Source organism: Python bivittatus, unplaced genomic scaffold (assembly GCF_059951505.1).
Source record: "Python bivittatus isolate LINGU-HERP-01145 unplaced genomic scaffold, Pbiv_v1 ctg000210_np1212, whole genome shotgun sequence".
Lineage (NCBI taxonomy): Eukaryota > Metazoa > Chordata > Lepidosauria > Squamata > Pythonidae > Python > Python bivittatus.
Window position 1 is genome coordinate 7,624,490 of NW_028277053.1, and position 21,294 is coordinate 7,645,783.

General features: G+C 42.5%; 1 protein-coding gene across 11 annotated transcripts in view; it reads right to left on the minus strand.

The window, feature by feature from the left end:
• The window catches only part of VSTM4 (V-set and transmembrane domain containing 4), an 89,177-nt gene extending 69,528 nt beyond the window's left edge, over window positions 1-19,649 (minus strand). For 5 of the 11 annotated variants that reach the window (XR_015795893.1, XR_015795894.1, XR_015795892.1 and 2 more), the window contains exons 1-2: window positions 5,673-6,252; window positions 1,617-5,194 (exon numbers count right to left, since the gene is read on the minus strand). Coding sequence is in view for 6 of the 11 variants with exons in the window: in XM_088139398.1 (XP_087995524.1) it covers window positions 1,617-1,665 (49 nt within the window). In the remaining 5 variants the exon portion in view is untranslated. Of the gene's footprint in view, window positions 1-1,616; window positions 5,195-5,672; window positions 6,274-15,838; window positions 16,126-19,506 lie in introns of those variants that run through there. The other 6 variants (XM_088139398.1, XM_088139399.1, XM_088139402.1 and 3 more) reach the window with 6 other exon arrangements.
• Between the last annotated feature and the right edge of the window lie 1,645 nt (window positions 19,650-21,294).

The following is a 21,294-nucleotide window of genomic DNA, read 5'->3' on the forward strand; positions in this document are numbered from 1 at the left end:
TCTAGATCCCAGCGTCGGTCAACCATTAACTAATTCCAGTTTTGCATTCTGGCCAAAAGCCTGACTGTAATGGATCATCAATATACTCTAGATGCGCCTTGAATTATAAGGCCTTCTTAATTGCTTTGGATGAAAATGGGACATTTCCTGTAATTTTTAGGTCAAGAGAACTTTCTTGAATAATTTGTTCTGAAGCAGAAAGGAATGTGCAGACCAATTTAACCAACCAACGTGGGCAAAGCCCAAATACAGGTGGTAGATCTCTCCACATACCATCCGCAAGAGCCTCAAATGGAAAAGGATCCAGATCAGCAGAACCTATCCTGCCCCCAAACTTGAGTCCAAAGCAAGAGTTGAACTCCACGCAACTTCATCCAGAAACCATGTAATAAACTTCTCAGAGCATATCGCCCATCTCTACTTCCAATATCCTACTGTTCAAAAAAGCTATGCTTGCCTACTTTCCAATGGAGAGTAATGGAGGCAGAGAAGTCAATGCCACCCCCTCTGCTGATTCATATCAAGATTTCCTCCATTTGATTTCCAACTATCCTCCCCCACCATATTGCTCTTGGTTTCCCATTAAAACAAGGGGTGACTTAGCTCTAGAAAGGGAAGAGGACACTTAGGAATAACAAACTCTACCATCTGGGCTACTGCTGCACTCTAGAGTGATAAAGCCAACACAGAAGGTAGGAGAAATCTCAAGTGTATTCAGACCATTAGGTGCAGAGGCAGCACAAGTTCCACGTCTCCTATTGTAATCCCTTGTGTAGGAGACTGGTTTTTAATAGTTGGGCATCTTCAGCTACAAGCACTAGGCATTTGTTCTGCTTTTAAAAATTCCATTATTTTAAACATCCATTTTCTCCACAGCAGTGGCATCACTGTCACTTTGCAAACTTGGCTTGGATGCACGGTTCTATTTTTTTTTCCACCAGCACATATGAGATTTTAAGTACAAAATGATTAGAACAATGCATTTATGGTTGAATGCAAAGTCTGTTGTTTATTAGCACTTTCAAATTCACGCTTTTAATTTCGGAGGCTATAAAAGGCATTCCATGTATCTCTGAAGAGTTTTATGAAATTATGTATTCGTCTAACAATACATACAATAGTAACTGTTGGGGCTTACTGACTTTCAGCCAGCCTTGCTCGGATCAACTTCTCTTCTAAGCTCCAGGGCTAAGGCTAACCCGCCCCCGCCACCTTCCCACTGCTCAAAACTCCCACCGTCGTTTTCAGATCGTGCGGGGTGTTTGACGCCGCTCCGTGGCGCGGAAAAACAAGGGGGAAGCGGTTCGGAAAGCCCTCTCCTTCCCCGAAGCGTCTCCGCGGCGACCGGGCAGGCCGAGGCGGAGGCGAGCGGCTCTCCCGCTGGGAAGAAGCCCCTAGGACCGGGGCGCTCCGGAGGCAGCGACGGCTAAACCGCCGGGCGCGCCGCCCTCTCCGGGGGCGCTGCTCGGCCGAGGCGCCCGCGGCGCCCTCCGCCTCTCGCTCCGGCGGGCGAGGCCGGGAAGCCCCCAGGCTCCTCCGAGGGCCGGGCGCTGCCGAAGCAAAGGCGGGGAAGATGTCCCGGTTGGCGCAGGAGACGGCCGGCGGGGCGCTCTTACCTGGCCAGGGCGCGCCGGCCAGGAGCGCCAGCAGGGCGACGAGAAGCATCGCGCGGTGGGAGCGGCGCCGGCGCCCGCCCCTCGCCGGGGCTGCGCTCCCGAGCTTCTCTCTCCGAGGAGGGCCCGAAAGCGTCCTCCCGCTTCCCCGGCCGCGCGACCCCCCGAAAGCCGCGCTGGGAGACCGCGCTCGCCCCCGCGCGCCTCGCCGACGCGGCAACAGGTCCGGCTGGCGCGGAGAGCCACGCCGGGAGCGCCTCCAAACGCCGCGGCGCCCTCCGCGAAGCGGGGACCTGACGGCTTCGCAGGACCGGCGGGCAAAAGCACGCAGGCGCCGCTTTCGCAATCCTCCCCCGCGCCTTGCGCATGTACACGTGTCGTCGCGGACCAACGCTCCTAATCGCGCACGAGCATCCCGCTTTCCTAGCGAAGAAGTCGAGTCTCCGCAAAACCTGTCGCCTTCGAAGCTCGCGCTAGGTGGTCCCGCCTCTCCTTGCTTAGCGGGTCAACTCTAAGTTTCGGTCCTACTTTGAGAATGCTGATTGGCTGATGGGTAGCCAATGGCATGCACATCCCTCCTTCGCCTTGGATGCAGGGGCTCTTTCCAAGGGCTCTTCCAATAGCGAGATGGCCACTTTGAAAACCCCGCCCTGAAATGGGAAGGACGGGAAGAGCGGACTGAGGTTTACACGCGTTGGATCTGGGTCGGTTTAAGCGGGAAAAATGGGTTATTTTCCAGAGGTCAAAGATTCGGTGTACGATATTTTAAAATAAACTCTGGGAACAAGATAAGGCCAATATAATGTGATCAAGTTGCCATGGCATTTGGGTGCTGATGTAAATTCTAGGGAGGAAAGGAGTAAAATGTGGGGGGGAAAGTGGGAAAAATAATTTCCAGAAGGAAAAATTAATTCACTTCAGCTCACAACTGATTATCTAAATGGGGGAAAGTTTGAATGGGGAGAAACTCAGTGTTTCCTACTCAATAGAAAAATTATGCAGTATATATAATTTCTGCCCCCGATGAAATGGAATGTAGTCCAGGCAAACTTTTACTATAATAAATTGAAAAAAAAAAACCTTATGTCATAGAAGGATTGTTTTGCTGCAACACACTCACATAACTGGTTTTTGGGAATGTGTGCAGCATTTGTTTGGCTTCAATGCAAAAGGGAGAAAATTGTCCTACTCGTGCTTTCGTGCAAGTTGGGGCTGTGGATTGGCTAGAGAACATCATAACATTATGGAATCACAGAACTGGAATCAGAATCTGATTTCCCCTAATATGCCCTCTCACAAAACTACTCAAATGCCAGAGGATTCAAAGGACAGAAACATTGAAAAAGAAGTCCACAATCTGCTTTCACTAGTTCAAAATACACTTTTTAGACCTATGTTTTACTTAATCATAACTCTTCAGTTGAGCCCCCCTGTAAATACAAATGAATTAGCACAGGAGCCAGGTAAAGATGCCAATGAATATGCTTATATAACAAACACAGGTGTGCCAGCTGAAAAGAGACAACCTAACTACAAAAAAATCACCTATTATACACAACCAAGGACCAATTAGTACAGACAAGACCTATGAATGACTCCAGGAGATACTCCCACTGTTGGAATCACCTCCGTTATTGGACCCCATTGGAACAAAATCCAAAACCAGAAGCAATACAAATTGACAATTATGTAGTAAGGACCAGCTTACCATGATCTCCTGGAGTGTTGCTGGTTGGAAATCTAAAATTGTAAACCCCACTTCATCACCTTCATCTCCAACAATGATGTGCAAGAAACCTGGTTAACTGATGACCCCAATCTGCCCAGATGCAAAACTTTTTCACTAAAAGCTGTACCCGGCAAAGGAAGAGGTAGGCTGTGTGAGTATTGAGTACTCTAATGAAAACCACATTAAAAGGCTCCATAGAAATGTTAGATAACCTAGGAAATTATGCTTCAGCCCTGCAAATGTCTATCGGGGGCCTTCCTGTGCTAATGATCAATAGCTATATTCCCCCCATTTACAAATAAAGACCCATATAATTTGGGATATGTTAGCAGGATGCCTGAAGAAACTCATCCTCCAATATCCCAGTGCACACATCATTTCAACATCAACTTCAACATCAGGATGGATTGACAGACTCCAAATTTTATCTCCGTACATCCCCTAGCTGCTACTACCCCCTCCCCCCTCTATACAAGACAATTGAAGGACTCCAAAAGCAAACAAAAGGACTTTGTTTCTTACAACTACTGTATCAACTGGACCTTCAACTGTTGAATGGAGCAGTTGGGGAAGACCACCCAGCTGAATTCTCTCACTGGATGGGACCAACACCCTCTAATAGATTATACCATATTTCACAATCCTTAAGGCCATATTTAGTTACAATCAAAATAATTTGTCATCCAGTCAGTGACCACTTTCCAAGTTTGACCGTTTTGCATCTACCAAAATGCTCTCATTATGTTCCTGTACCCCAATACACCGGTGAAGAAGAGACCTGTCTTGCTCAAACAAGATGGTCATCTAAACAGCAGAAACAAGTGGCGGCAATTCTAACCTCAGAACCAGCTCTTCAAATCACTCCCAACTGACTAGCAACCAGGAGAGAAATTATATCCTAGCCCTTTACAATGAGATAATTCAGTTACAGTACTTAAATCAGAGGCAACCAGCATCTGCTTAGCACCTGTCAATCAAAATGGGCCCGTACCCACTCCTTCTTTCACAGTGAATGCAAAGAGGCAAAGCTTAAGTTACTAAACATTGCCAAAAAATACAGATTGACCTCTACAGAACCTATGGCACATGGGTTAATTAAAACACAGACACTGTACTACAGAAAAAGCAAGCTGCCTCTATGGCCCACTGGATTCTTTGGTCTCAGCAGCTCAGCCCAAAGATTCTACGTGGTTCTGGCATTTGGACTCCAAGCGAAGCTCTCGGTGTGGAAACCCTCTCCCAGCTTCACAAATGTCTGCAGCGGCATGGAAACTTCTTCCTGAATACATATGTCCAGAACTGACGGAGCTTCTTAGCTGGCCTCCAGTCACTTGTGAAGATATACAGTACATGACTTGGTCACCCAAATGAAGGACAGGAAAGCTCCTGGCTGTGATTTTATCACCATAGAAATAATATGAAACAATACGGAACAGTGGGCCCCAGCCCTTGCTTCACTTTTATCATTTATAAATAGATTCACAAGAATTCCTGAGGACTGGGAGTAACAGTCTTTACAAAAAGGGGAAAAGGGATACCTCAGCAAACTATTGCCCAATAAGCTTATTGAGCATAATTAGTAAACTAGCCTGTGCACAAAGCTAAGGAGAGCGTATCACTTCTCTGGATCACATGGATCACATACTATCAAAGGGCTCATAGTGTTAGGATGTTCAGTTGGGATCTGCCTTCCTCCAGCTTAAATCCATGATAGAGTCCAGGTCTTGACTTTCTTCCATGATGCATCCTTTCAAGTATCTGAAGAGTGCCATATCCCACCTGTTGCTCACAGTTAAACATGCCCACTTTATTCCATCTATCTTCATAGGTCCTAATCCTCAGTTATAAGCATCTGCAGGTGGAGGAGAGAACAAGGGATAAAAAGCATATTGCAAAGCCCGTGCAAAGGTTCAGAGTTTGTGTTAGGACATCACATTGCATGTTTCATCATTTTGGCACTGTCATGGTTAGACTCCTGACCATCTTTGCTGTTGTTACACACGCTGCTCCCAGGTTCGGCTTATGGTCACTCACTCACACACTCACTCACAGCCTGTTGAGGCATGCGGATCTTGTCAGCCCCCTTGCTTTCTACCTGGGTTTTTCAGATAGGTGCGGCTGGAGCAGACAGACACACAGCCCTGGTCAACAGCCGGGTGGGAAATAATAGGGATACACACAAATCACTTCCAACCGAACACTGAGGCACAAGAGGTTCTTTGTAATACACGAAGACCCAGTGAATTTAAAGTAACAGCAAAACTTTACTGGTTGCAAGGTACATTTGCTCTTTCTCATACACACACACACACACGCTCTTCCACACTTACCCATGTCCTTCCCAACTAGGCTGCCAGGCACTAGCTAGAGGGACGGAAGCCGCCAAGTCTGGATCCAAAGGTGACTCAGATGACTCAGCTCAGACTACTCAGATGACTCAGAGTGGGCGGGCTTTGGGACCCCTTTTATCCCCCAAAGTCCTTGCTTTGTTGATTCACAAGTCTGGCAGTTGTTGATGAGATTGGGGTTTCCATATGCTCAGGCCCAACTTTTTTTCTGGTTTAGGTCCTTTGTTTTTTTCCTTAACGACTTGCTTCCTTCTTATCTACCTCCACGAAGGGATCCCATAGATAAGTTTCCTGGCTTTTGTCCTCTCTGCTTACGTGTCTGCTTCATCTTTAGGTTATGGCAGCTTCAGCCTAGTCTCACACTGTCCTTTTCTGAACCTGTTCCAGTTTCTCTGAATCCTTCTTAATGTGATGCAGTTATACGCCAGGCAAAAGCAGAGATCCACGTGGCTCCTACCCTGATGGTGTTCCAGAAGTCTTTGAAAAGGGAGCAATCAAGTGGCTTCAATGCCCAGACTGCTGCCCCCAGCCAGTGCCTTGGCCGAGCCTGGCTGAGCGGGTCCAGGTGAGACTGCATGCATGAATGTGTGTGTGTGTGGAGCTAGTTTTGCTTGACTAAATTAATAAAGCTTTATTGCTGGTCTGATTCCATTCTCGTACTGTGTCTATCCTAACTAGGATGTGACAGTGCCCAGAATTTGACACATTCCTTACCTGTGACGTAAAGAGTGAGGCTTCAGTAACATAGTCACGGTTGCCAACTTGGCTTTTGTGACACCTACTGCAGATACCGCTGCTCCCTGTCCTGCCTTTCACAATTTCCTGGGACACAACGTTTTTTTAATGGACAAAATTGGATCCAAATAGTTTAGTTCTGCTTTTTTTTTGTCTCTTATTAGCGTTTTACCTTTTTCACTGAGCAGCTGGTATACTGATTATTTTCTTTGTGTTTGGAGCATATCTGAAGAAGCCCTTTTGGTTATTCTTAGCATCCTTTGCTAATCTCAGTTCACAGTGAGTTTTGCTCTGCAGTTCGGAGATATTTGTTTGTCCTCTTCCTTCATATCTTCCTTCCTGTCTTGTTTCTATTTCCTGAATCTGTCTTCAGATCCTCACTAAATTCTTCCACCTCCCCAGAGTTTATCAAACAGTTACTGTGCCCATTTTATTTCAGCTGTGAAAATGTTTGCCTTCCAAGTAAATGCATCTGATCAAAGCCATTGCAATGTTTTTAGCTGAGCTAATATTTATATCAAGGCAGGGGATATGAACGCTTACCTTTTTTGACTGGATTTTGCCATCTTTCTTACAATATATGAAGTTTGACTGAATGGCCAAATAGATCTATCTGGACAATATTACATGCAGAAGGAAAATGGTATTTCCTACAAAATATACAGTATATAATTGTTAAAGTGTTGATTGGAACCAGAGATGTCAAATTCCAATCTGGTTGATTTTGGGCCAGTCCCTTTCTCTCAGTGCAGTGTATTTCACTAGTTTGTTATGGAAGAAAATGTGGGGAGACCCATGTGTATCCTGCCTTGAGTTGTCAGAGAAGAGATGCCATCAATAAAGAAATGGTTTTCTATGTGCCCAAAGAATGCCATCAATGAGTAATGCAAAGCCTTTTGGTTGTGCCCAGATGCATCTCCTTAGCATATCTCATTATGTTCCAAAGCTTGGATGTGGATTCTGGAGATGACAAGAAGTGGGAAGCTTTGCTGCTGTCTTAAAAATCTAGAATATGGTTTAAATTAAGAAATTATTTAATGCTGCTCCAGAGTAGAAAAGTATTATAGAAAGAAAGAATGAGAGTAAAAATAGTAATCAGAAGGTTTGTTTCAGCAACTGCACAAAGACATGTGTTTCTCATCATGGGAAGGGGCCTGCTCTGTTTTCAGCTGGGCTGTTTCCAGCGTTCAGCTGAAATCTGGCAGGAAAGCCTGTTAAGTCCATACTTAAACTACTGACTCACCAAATTATGTAGGATGCCATTATATGTGGGAGATGCTTTTCTCAAGCTAGACTGAATCCATCTGGAAGAGATAGGAAAGGGAGGATGAGGAAAGTTCAGGGGGAGGGAGTTTGGATCACCCTGCCTGCTTTTGTTGTGAATGAAGAACAGCTCATTGTGTGATACAATACACTGAAGGTGTTTTGTTCTCCCCATCATGTCATCTGATGGGAAGGTGAGCTAGCAAGCAAAGATAATGGTCATCCTCCAAGGGTTTCTAAATGTTGTGAGAAGGAATGGCTCGCTCAACTGAATCCCAGTCCCACCCTCTGGATCCCAAAGGAAAACTCAGAGATAATTGTTCTAATAATCATCCCTAGAGTCGTCATCAACAGACCAAGAATGGCACAGTGAGTGAGCTTAGGGGAGTAGGGGTCATATCCTTCATGCTACATATGTAAAATCCACGATTCCAATATTGCACAGAAACTTAAATGAAACCGAGTACAAAATTGTACTAATCCCAGGGGCAAAAATGTTTTAAGACAATGCCCGAAAGTTATGATAATAGATTGCTAGGCATGACTCACCACAACTAAGAAAGCTTCACTTTGCCAGAACACCTGGAGGATGGACTCTGAAGTTGACCAAAGGACATCATGGAGATGTTTCTATTGATAATCCCATCCCAAATCATCTACGACTTTCAAAGTCAGGACCAAAACCTGCCTTGAATAAGACAGCTGATGATATAGTGGGGTCTTAAGTTCATAGTAGCCAGACCCAGGGAATATCTGTCCAGCTGGATTTTGGACTAACAGAAGGTTTATGAGAGTCTTCAAGATCTGGAAGTCTCTGTCCAGCTCCTGAGACTTAAAGATGAGCTGGCTAAAGAAAAGAACAATATAATTATTTAATAATCAACACCCTGAGAAAATAGATGCATTTTTACAGATTTTCTAAATAGTGAAAGAAAAGGGGGGCAAACACAGCTGCCAAGAGAATGATTTCTACAGTCTGGGAACAACACAGAGAAGGCCTTCTCTTCCAGGCAAGAGAACCAGACCTCATAATAGGAGAGGTGGTCCGTTAGGTATTCCGAACATTTCCTGTGAAGGACAGATAGGTGTGAATTCTATCATAGCTGCTCCAGATATCAATAGAATACCCTCACTGGCAGCTCTATCCTCCACAGTTGGCTGCCTGATGCAGGGAGGGCACCACTGACCAACTGAAGGAGGTGGATATTGCCAGCACCTGGAACGCACACCAGACCTGATAAGCTCCAGTACTGTGAATGGCAGGTGCAGAAACAACAAGGTTGGTGATGCACAGAGGTGCTCGGTGATAAGAGCTCTCCATACCATCATGCGCATGTGGCTTCTATTCTAATTTATCTTAAACCATCTAGGGATACATTGGGACTGATGTGTGGCCATAATGTGCTTCATGTCAAAGCGACTGTAAAGATCAAGCATGTTTAGCCCAACAATCTACACCATTGTTTCTCAACCTTGGGAACTTTAAGATGTATGGATTTCAACTCCCAGAATTCTGGCTGGGGAGTTTCCCAAGGTTGAGAAACACTGGTCTACACTAATGAACACAGCAGCATTCTACAAAGCAAAGTAACTTTCCTTGCATGAAAACAACATGCATTTCCAAGACTAGGAGCTATTGCCCTTCTTTTAGATCGCCTTCAACAAAGGAAGGTGAGACTTGGGGTTGGTTTTAGAAAGAAACAACACACGTATCACTCTACACAACTTGTTCCCCTCAATTTCTCCCTCTATGAACTTCTGTATAATTTTTTAAAACTCCATAAAATATGCCTTTACGCTTTATCAATGAACATTTTGTAAGACTTTGTAAGCCTGATGACACAGCACATCCTAGTGATGAAATCTAAATTTTATAATGGGATAATTTTTAAAAATTAGTTAATACATGTTAGAAAGCAACACTAATTGAATTATCTTTTGCTTGGCAGAGACAAATATTGTACTGGTATTAACTTTCATTTTTTTCTTGAAACATTATTAATTGGTCTAACTTTCCAAAAATTATGACAAATTAATAGAGAAAATATAACGAGTAAACTGGTTTGGAAAGTCTGGCTGTACAGCATATATGGCAAATGTTGCTGTTCTCCAGCTAGGTAATGCACTACTCCTAAGTTACAAGCTTCTGTTTATCCTTGACTCATCAGCTTGAATAAATGCATCACAACTTACACATCTATGCCCTTCCAGACAACCCCCTTCTGGTAGGAAAAGGAAGGGTTCAGTAATTTCTTAGTCACTGCCCATATCTAGTGGAGGGTCCAGATGTTTTACCCAAGTTACTGCTTCTAGTGTGGTCGTAACTATCTTTTCACTAACTGTTTCCCTCCAGCTAACATATCCACTACCTTTGCATGATTGGGAGCACTCATGTGGAAAGTAGTGTGTAATTGTCAAAACAGCCTGCTCACTAATATAAATAACATCAGATCTGGCACAACTTTCATCATCCAAATCCCACAGGTTGTTGTTGTTGGTTAAGGTAGATGACATTTCTCCCTTCTTTAGAAATAGTGTATTTTCTTGGTATATCTCTCAAATTCAGAAACATTTCCAAGGAAGAGAAATATAAGAAAAGTTCCCCTCTCCCTCTTCCTCAGGAATGCTTCACACCCCCTTTGAAGAAGATGCCCATCCCCACCACTGGGCTATTGTTTCCTCTTGCTGACTGATTCTGAAATGGGTGAATGAAATGTTCTGTCAGTAGAGTGAAGCCCTGACCCCCTCCTGTGCTTTGCAGAAACAAGATACTTATCTTTCTATAGAAATACTCAAAGTAATACAATCAATTAAAATACATAAAGAAAACGTCATAGGAAGGAGAACAGCAATAGTATTCATCTCAAGTGTTCCCTTAATTGCCTCACAATGAGAATGAAGTTAGTCTAGAGCAGTGTTTCTCAATCTTGGCCATTTTAAGATGTGTGGACTTCAACTCTCAGAATTCTCCAGCCAGCATCCTTGCTGGGGAATTCTGGGAGCTGAAGTCCACACAACTTAAAATGGCTAAGGTTGAGAAACAGTGGTCTAGACAGCTTGCTTAGGAAGTGTATGAAGCTGTTGCACTGCCACTCGGAAGGCTTTCCCTGAGATTAGTTTCTCCAAAGTGAGGGACCCAGAGCAAATTCAGGGCAGACTCTTTGTAAAACTTATGCCTGTTCTATGTTGTTGTTTAGTCGTTAAGTCGTGTCCGACTCTTCGTGACCCCATGAACCATATTGCGCCAGGCCTTCCTGTCCTTCACTGCCTCCCTGAGTTTGCTCAGTTTCATGCTCATTGCTTCAGTGATGCTATCTAACCATCTCATCCTCTGCCGTCCTCTTCTCCTTTTGCCTTCAATCTTTCCCAGCATCAGGGTCTTCTCCAAAGAGATCTCTCTTCGCATTAGGTGACCAAAGTATCTGAGCTTGAGCTTCATTATCGATCCTTCCAATGAGCAATCAGGGTTGATTTCCTTTAAGATTGACTGGTTTGACCTCCTAGCAGTCCAGGGGACTCTCAAGAGTCTTCTCCAGCACCACAGTTCAAAGGCATCAATTCTTCGGCGCTCAGCCTTCTTTATGGTCCAGCTCTCACAGCCATACATTACTACTGGAAAAACCATAGCTTTGACTATGCGGATCTTTGTCGGCAAGGTGACGTCTCTGCTTTTTAATATGCTATCTAGGCTTGCCATAGCTTTCCTCCCAAGGAGCAAGCGTCTTTTAATTTCATGGCTGCAGTCTCCGTCTGCAGTGATCTTGGAGCCGAAATAAATGAAGTCTGTTACTGCTTCCATTTCTACCCCTTCTATTTGCCAGGAATTGATGGGTCCAGATGCCATGATCTTAGTTTTTTTAATGTTGAGTTTCAAGCCAGCTTTTGCACTCTCCTCTTTCACCCTCATCAAGAGGCTCTTTAGTTCTTCTTCACTTTCTGCCATTAGGGTGGTATCGTCCGCATATCTGAGGTTGTTGATGATTCTCCCTGCAATCTTAATTCCGGCTTGTGATTCTTCCAGCCTGGCATTTCTCATGATGTACTCTGCATATAGGTTAAATAAGCAGGGTGACGGTATACAGCCTTGTCGTACACCTTTCCCTATTTTGAACCAATTGGTTGTTCCATGACCGGTTCTAACTGTTGCTTCTTGGCCCGCATACAGATTTCTCAGGAGACAGGTAAGGTGGTCTGGTACTCCCATCTCTTTAAGAATTTGCCACAGTTTGTTGTGATCCACACAATCAAAGGCCTTTGCATAGTCAATGAAGCAGAAGTAGATATTTTTCTGGAACTCGCGTGCTTTCTCCATGATCCAGCGAATGTTGGCGATTTGATCTCTAGTTCCTCTGCCTCTTTGAAACCCAGCTTGTACATCTGGTAGTTCTCGGTTCATGTATTGCTGAAGCCTAGCTTGTAGGATTTTGAGCATAACCTTGCTAGCATGTGAAATGAGTGCAATTGTGCGATAGTTTGAGCATTCTTTGGCATTGCCCTTCTTTGGAATTGGAACGTAAACTGACCTTTTCCAATCCCGTGGCCACTGTTGCTTTTTCCAAACTTGCTGGCATATTGAGTGCAGCACTTTAACAGCATCATCTTTTAGTATTTTAAATAACTCAGTTGGAATACTGTCATCTCCACTAGCTTTGTTGTTAGCAATGCTTCCTAAGGCCCACTTGACTTCACTCTCCAGGATGTCTGGCTCAAGGTCAGTGACCACACCAGCATGGACATCAGGGACATTAAGATCTTTCTTGTATAGTTCTTCTGTGTATTCTTGCCACCTCTTCTTAATCTCTTCTGCTTCTGTTAGGTCCCTGCCTTTTTTGTCCTTTATCATGCCCATCTTTGCATTAAACGTTCCTTTCATATCTCCAATTTTCTTGTAGAGATCTCTAGTCTTCCCCATTCTATTGTTTTCCTCAATTTCTTTGTATTGTTCATTTAAGAAGGCCTTCTTATCTCTCCTTGCTATTCTCTGGAAATCTGCATTCAGTTGCTTATATCTTTCCCTTTCATCACTTGCTTTTCGCATTCCTTCTTTCCACAGCTATTTGTAAAGCCTCATCAGACAGCCATTTTGCTTTCTTGCATTTCTTTTTCTTTGGGATGGTTTTAGTTGCTGCCTCCTGTACAATGTTACGGACCTCCGTCCATAGTTCTTCAGGCGCTCTGTCTACCAAATCTAATCCTCTAAATCTATTCATCACCTTCACTGTGTACTCACAAGGAATATGATCTAAGTCATACCTGAGTGGTCTAGTGGTTTTCCCTACATTCTTCAATTTAAGCCTAAATTTTGCAGTAAGAAGCTCATGATCTGAGCCACAGTCAGCTCCTGGTCTTGTTTTTGCTGTCTGTATAGAGCTTCTCCATCTTTGGCTGCAAAGTATATAATCAATCTGGTTTCGGTATTGACCATCTGGTGATGTCCATGTGTAGAGTCGTCTCTTGTGTTGTTGGAAAAGAGTGTTTGCTATGACTAGCTTGTTCTCTTGACAGAACTCTATTAGGCTTTGCCCTGCTTCATTTTATACTCCAAGGCCAAACTTGCCTGTTATTCCGATTACTCCTTGACTTCCTACTTTAACATTCCAATCCCCTATGATGAAAAGGACATCTTTTTTTGGTGCTAGTTCTAGAAGGTGTTGTAGGTCTTCATAGAAGCGGTCAACTTCAGCTTCTTCAGCATCAGTGGTTGGGGCATAGACTTGGATGACTGTGATATTGAATGGTTTGCCTTGGATACGCACTGAGATCATTCTGTCGTTTTTGAGGTTGTACCCCATTACTGCCTTTCCCACTCTCTTATTGACTATGAGCGCAACTCCATTTCTTCTAAGGGTTTCTTGCCCACAGTAGTAGATATAATGGTCACCTGAATTAAATTCACCCATTCCTGTCCATTTCAATTCGCTGATTCCCAAGATGTCGATGTTCAATCTTGTCATCTCATGTTTGACCACATCCAGCTTGCCTTGGTTCATAGATCTTACATTCCAGGTACCTATACAATATTGTTCTTTACAGCATCGGACCTTCTTTTTGCTTCCAGATACATCCACAGCTGAACGTCCTTTGGGCTTTGGCCCAGCCGCTTCGCTCTTTCTGGAGCTACTTGGAATTGCCCTCCGCTCTTCCCCAGTAGCATATTGGACACCTTCCGACCTGAGGGGCTCATCTTCCGGCGTCTTATCTTTTAGCCTTTTGACATTGTCCATGGGGTTTTCTTGGCAAGGATACTGGAGTGGGTTGCCATTTCCTTCTCCAGTGGACCACATTTTGTCAGAACTCTCTGTCATGACCTGTCCGTCTTGGGTGGCCCTGCACGGTATAGCTCATGGCTTCACTGAGTTACGCAAGCCCCTTCACCACGACAAGGCAGTGATCCATGAAGGGGCCTGTTCTATACAGTGCTGGATTTATAAATTATCACCCTGTTGATTTGGGCACAGACAACGCTCTACCGCCCTTCTTTGGTCTTACATGCAGAGATGTTGTAGAATAGAGAATGAGAACCACACCTCATCTTCTTCTGATTGTCCCAGTTCTCACTGAAGATGTCATGTCCTTCTCAGATTTTCTGGCTAAAGGAGGAAAGTACCAGGCTTAAAGATCAGAATCATAGGGTTAGGATGCTGTTTTCTTACAAACTTAAGGTTTGGGCTCCCTGTTTCGTGCCTCTAGGCTCCAGACTTTGTCTGCCAAACATTATGTCAGAGTTTTCAAATGCTGTATCAGGAAAGGTATCAGAAAATAATATTTTTGTCTCTGTGTATTAAGGGATGTAGCGTAAATGCATATATTTGCACCTGTCTGTATTTACCTGAATCCTGAATTGGAAACCAATCCCACCAGGAAGGTAGAGGAGGAAAAATGGGTACCTGTCTTCACAGACAGCGCATGAACCTAACCCAACTCTACCCATTTTAAAGTTACATTACTTGGGCACCCCCCTCCCCCCACAACAATCTGATAGGAAAACTCTTCCAGCCCAGATGAATTGCATCCTAGGATGCTGAAGGAACTGTCTGACGGTCTGGCTGAACCTTTATGAATCTTTGAGACACCGTGGAGAACTGGTCAAGTGTCAGATGTCTGGAGGACAGTAAATGTTGTCTCTGTCTTCAAAAGGAGAAAAGGGAAGATCAGCAATTAGACACCCATGAGCTTGACTTGTATACCTGAAAAGGTTCTGGAGCAGATCTTAGAAAGATCAATCTGTAAGTATCTTGAAAAGAATGCAGCTATTACCAGAAGCTACCATGTATTTGTCAGAAACAAATTTTGACAGACTAAATTTATCTCATTTTTTGAAAGGCAACTTCCTTATTATATTGTGAGAACGTTGGCTCAAAAATCATGCACAAAGAGAGTTCTCATCAGAATGAAATGAGATCTGGAGTGGAGCACCACAAGGCCAAGTTCTTTATTCAGCTCTATTCTTCAATATTTTTATGAATAATCTGGATGAAGAAGTGGAGCGGAGGGGACTGCTTAACATGAAACAAAATTGGGTGTGATAGCTGATACTCTGGAAGCCAGAATTAACCTTCAAAAGGATTTTGATGTTAGAGAAATGGGCTAAATATAATAGAATAAAGTTTAAGAAAGGAGTGCCATGTACTTAGAAAACAAGTATTAAATACATTTGTATACAATGAGGGAATATGACACTAATAGTATTTCTGAAAAACATCTTGGAATAGTTGATTACAAAGTAAATATGTATCGGCAGTGTGATGTGGCTGCAAAAACCCAAATACAATTTTAGGTTGCATCTACAGAAGAATAGTTTACAAATCACAGGAGGTCATCATTCCACTTTCACTCCCTGGCTTGAATCTTATGAAGAGTTCTGAGCACCACATGTTAAAGAGGATTCAGAGAAATTGGAAATTGCTCCTGGATGATCAGGGAACTAAAAACTAAGTTACTGAGTATGTTTAGCCATAAGTCACAGCTTATACGAAGTGCAAGTATTAAAACTTAACATGACAAATAATCTAATGGCTTTGCACCTACCAAAAAAAACCACCCTCCCATAATGCAAAGCTCAGCATCACACACCACATTACCTATGAACTAAGATTCCCACAGCAATTTTTCAAAAAAGTTCTGAAATTGGGTTGGCAATCCAAAATCACCTGTGAATGAAGATGCAGCCCCTTGCCTGACCCAGGTGAGTCAGAGATTTGGGGTCAGCCATAGCAGCATCCACCTCTGAGCCTGCTGACGGAACTGGTCCCTGCTATTTTACTAGCTATTCTGAAAAAGAGAATTAAAACCAAGAGAATCACAGCTGATAAAGCAGCAGGCCAATCACAGGACTTGAGAATATGAAGTCACTTGAAATGGCCTTGCTTAATCTCAAGCTTGGGAAAAAAAATTGTTCCAAAGATAGATAAAGTCTTGAAATGTTTGGGGCCTACAGCAAGCATTTCAGACTCAAAATATGTCATATTTGGAATCTCTTAGACAGCCCTGTGAGACAGACAAATCCCATACACACAGTATTAAGGTTTTATTACAGTATATACTGCTCAGAATTGCTGAATTTTGTGATAGAATTTTAGTCTGAAGTAGCTTATGTACAAATAATAGAAAAAGTGTGCATATGAGAAAGAGGGAGTGACAAAGAGAGGAAAGTGACAAATTCTCTTCCTAATGAGACTTTGACAAAGCTGCATACAGTATTTTGTGTGTTATTAACCACAGTTTTGCTGTGATCTGATTTTTCTCCTTGTTCATATTATGTTTTCACGTTGTAATAATTAAGGTGTGAATGCTTCAGTGAGGTAAGACTCCTGAGGACCTTGAAGCTGGCCAGATAACTTCAAGTCATGATAATGATGGAAACTCCAGAATAAAACAATTTCTCTGGACAGGTGGATAGTTTCACTGAATAACTGATAAGCTGAATGCTAAGGAGGTCAGAGAAAATGCTGGGTTCCTGGATATGTTTTGATTGCCAGAACTGGACTGATTTCTACAACTAGCAATGAGGTTGTCAAAAGGTGTTGGTGAAACAAGCAAGGCAACTGAGCAGTAGGAAGAGATGCTATGTGGACACAGCATGACCAACATGGAATGAGGCTTTACGAATTTAGAAGCATATCTGCCACATACATCTGGGTTAGTCTGTGCAGAAGACTTCCACTTCTCCAGGCCAGCATGCTTCAATACTACACCTACAGAATGATCATCTATAGGCTGGACAGGGTCTACAAATTAAGAATAGGCCAGACATTGCCACCCTATGGCATTTTTGAGACACATGAACTTCAGCTCACAGAATTTCTTAACCAATATAACTGTGTTTCTACCTGGAAGGTACCCAACTTGGAGAATGCTGGGATAGACAGTTGCTAATGAAATACTGGGGTACAGAGGGAGGGAAAAGTACAGCACAGTCAGGGTTACAAGATGCTGTTATTGTAGCCTATTTCAATGAAAAGGAGTGCAGTTTAGGTGAGAAGAGGTAACTCAGCTGGGAATATCCTCTTACAGTTTTCAAGATTATGTTTTACCCCAGACTAGCATTAGCAATTCCTTTCTGAAGCCCCTGTGGTTCTTGCTTCTTGGGCTTGGCCAGCTATGTGGGGCTTGATCAGCACTGGATCCCTCTTGTCTGAGCTCAGAAAGGTTGGGCCTGATTAGCTCATGGGGGGAAACTTCCAGGAAGTCCCAGGGCTGTAGGGTGGACTGGGAAGTTGGGAAAATGGCACAGAAAAAGGCAATGGCAAAGCGGTCCCATGGTGTTGCCACCAAGAGAGTGCAAGGACAGAAATAGGAATTCCCCAAGCTCATTTTGAAGGAGATGTTGCCTTTCTGTATATTAACTGGCATTGGTCTTACATTTATACTTAATATTTAGAAAGCTAAAGTATGACTGGGGTAGTCTATATTAGAACTGAATATACATTTTCTGGTATATTCCGGAAAATCGGAATATAATATAAATATATTAATTCCAATTTGAATTAATGTGCCTTTTTCCATTTATTTTGCTCTGATTAATTTCTAATTTACCTTTTATTAATCAATTTAGTCAAGTGCATTGTGATTGTTTATTAATACTGTATCCGTCATTTTATTAGATGGCAAGTTATTCATTTATCATGCTTTAATTAATTTATGAACTTTTCAACAATTCACAAAATCCTTTTTCTCTCTCCTCTTTGAGAAAGGTCTCTTCACCAAACACAACTAGTTAAGAACGTCAAGCAGTTTAAAATTCACTAGAAATCTAGGGTAAGAGCTGACAACTGTTACCACTCTGGCTACCTTTTCATTCTGCTGCTAAATCTTTTAAACCATGCTCAGTACAGTGCCTTCTGGGTCTTACGCCTTTAACCATAGTGATAGTTTAGACCGGAGGTGTCAAACGCGTGGCCCACAACTGCAACTCTCCCAGTGTGGCCCCAGCCAGATTAAAATGCAGTTTGGAATGCATTTTAGAGAAGGAGGAAAAAATGAGAGAGGGGGTGATCTAAATGTTGTTTGTATAATGCTTTTTTCTTTTTTTTCTTCTTTTTTCTTTCAATATCAAATTCCGAGGAAAGACAGCAAGAATTTTAAATGCTTACAAAATATTGATTGCAGTTATTGGTGAGTTTATATTATAATCTGTAGCCTACATATGTGGATCTGGTTTGGTGTAGTGAGTAAGAGGCCAGGCTCGAAATCAGAAGGCGGTGAGTTCTAGTCCTGCCTTGGGGACGAAGCCAGCTGGGGACCTTGGGCCAGTTGCACCCCCCGGAGGAACTAGATCTGAAAAATGCTGCCGAGAAGAGTGCAGGGGCAGTTGCCAAGAATCCAAAATGACTTGAAGGCACAACTTTCAAGTGTGTATGTGACATACTGTTCTACTTTCTATACTTTAACTAAGAAGTACGTAAATATTTTAATATGTCTCTCCTAGCCTGAAGAGTGATCCAAGGAAGAAAGTTGGGAAAAACGGCCTATTACCGCATATGCTCAAAAGGCCTATTGTATTGACGGCGAAACTCCCCTTTCAGAACTGGCGTTCCCGGCACAGAGAAACACCAGATTTGAAAAAGACGTCATGATTCATGGTCTCCCGAGGTAGTAGAATCAGAAAAACATCATGGTGGTCAAGAATCTCTCTTTGTCTTAAGAGTGATCCAAGGAAGAAAGTTCTGTTACATGTATGGGTAGTCCCTGGGTTAAGAACGCCCAGTTTATGGATGGTTAAGAATGGAGCCTGCTATAGCAAAATTCAAATTAAATGCACAATGGTCTGAGTTCATTACACAGTATTACTTATACAGTATTATACAATAATACTGTTCCGGCTTACATGCAAATTAGACTTAAGGACAGACCTTGGGAATGGAACTTGTTCTTAAACTGGGGACTACCTGTATTTGCAATTTATTTGTATTCTTGTATTGTGGCACACAAATTTGTACTTGGATTGAAAAAGCCACACAAAACTTTTTTTTCCCAAACATGGAATGTCAGAAATTAGAGGGAACATTGCAGAGAGGTGGTAAATGGAAGTAAGAAGTGAGGAAGTGGTTTGTGCAATAATCAGCCAGTAGGCCAAGAGGAAGCTCAGATATGTATGTGTGTGTGTATATACACACATACTGCATACACACAAATATATTTATAAATACACATAAATATTGAAAACAAATCAAATTCATAATAATAATAATAATGCTTCTTTTTAATGTATTAGTTATATTTAGTTCCTATCTGATTTTAATGTGTTGTTGTATTAATAAAAAAGGATATATAAACGTGTGGTTTCCTAAGTCAATACGCATCTCACAGGGATCCTTACCTATAGTTTAGTGGTCCCCGTTTCTATTTGAGTTTGACACCGCTGGTTTAGAGCGCTCCAACAGTGCTTCATCATTCTTTCCCTATGCAACCATTATGCAATGCAGTGTTCTCTTCTTCTTCCATGTCGCGTTGCAGGTTCTCTCCACTGGTGAATAAACCATCACAATCTCACCAAATGATAATAGTTGGCACTGAGACAGCTACCTGGCAAGGTGACAACGAGTGCTCCCAACAAGGATCGGATGGCCATTGCAGAGCAGTAACTGCATCCATCTCTTGGACCCAGAAAGAATTGAAGCTGCATTTTTAATTCTTCACAAAGTTCGCCAATCCTTTTTCAACATTTCTCGTCTTAAAGTCATCCAGATGACTTTATCAACAAAATATAAGATTATGTAAGACTTAGTTGTTGACTCTTTTTCACTTCACTCACAAACTTGGATGCTGGTAGATCCACAATCAGATCTTTCTGATGGGCAGTATATAAAGCTGGGGAACGGTGCATCAGATCAACTGGTCAGCCATGACTGGAGGAAGGTATCTTTAGTGCTTCACCATCTTTTTTGTCTGAAGGCCACAATTCTTGCCAGTGCTAATACTGCAGCTGTTCAATTCATTGGGTGAACCATTTTTTTTTACAAGTAGTTGAAAACTGTATGTTATGCTTTCTTACCATTAATCACCACAGTGTTTCCCTGTACAGTATCACAATAGAACTGGTTGCATAGTCACATATCTGTGTGGCTGAGAAAGCTGCAGCTTCACTTTGCGAAGACCTTTTCCCTTAATCTCAAGGTTGTGCACCAAGCTTTGACAGACAGCTTGGTGGGCTGAGACCTAGTAAAGTTCTGTTTTGCAAATCATGCTTGCTGTATCACAGAAATCATCCCCAATGCAGCCTTACAATATTAAGTTGATTGCTTTTGAAATTTTTGTTTCTTGCAATTGCCTAAATCAATTATTTGCACAAATGCAGATGTTCTGCAGTTCCAGTTACTGTTCCTGAAAAACTTTCCGTTGGCAATTTCATCATTCCATGTTCCTATTCCAACTGTTTTTTCCTTGTTAAAAACCTGTTGGAAAGGAAAGCATAATTTATTTGCTCTTTGGTGAAATCTTTTAGCTGTTTTACATCGTTACTTTCAGTCTCATACCATAGAGCTGTGGGGGGCGGGGGTTGTCTTTGACTAAGAATTATTTACCCACCCTCATATCAGGTGGTATCTTTAGCTGAAACCCCAGTTCCAATAGGAGAGATAAAGAGAGTGTTTTTAATTCCAAAATTCATTCAGACACTTTCAGCAAGGGACATTTCCAAATTTGAGAAGCAATCACATTTTCTTGCTGAAAATACTGCTAAAATCAGGAACTTGGAAATATAAACGATGATTTAATTAATAATTTTTAAAGAGCAACAAATTAAGAATTAGATGTATGAGAAGCTGATAAAAGTCCTGGAAGAGCCAACAGAGCTAAAAATAATGAACTGGTTGCCTGTCAAGTAGAGATGGATCAGATCCAAGGTCAACAAGCATGAAAAAAAAAAATCTGTGTTCTCAATTTTCCTTACCTGGAAGGTAAACGATCACTAGCAGTTGCTTTAGAAATAAGCTTTCGAGAGCATTTTCCCTTTAAATCCAATGGATCTCATTGATGCTGCAGTTTGTATGCTTCAAGCAGAGTTCTGTCCAAAATCCCAATCTGGTGGCTGATTAATTTTTCCAGAGCTCTGAGACAGAATACTCTAAGCAGCCAGAGCTGCAAATATTTGTGGCATGAGGACAAC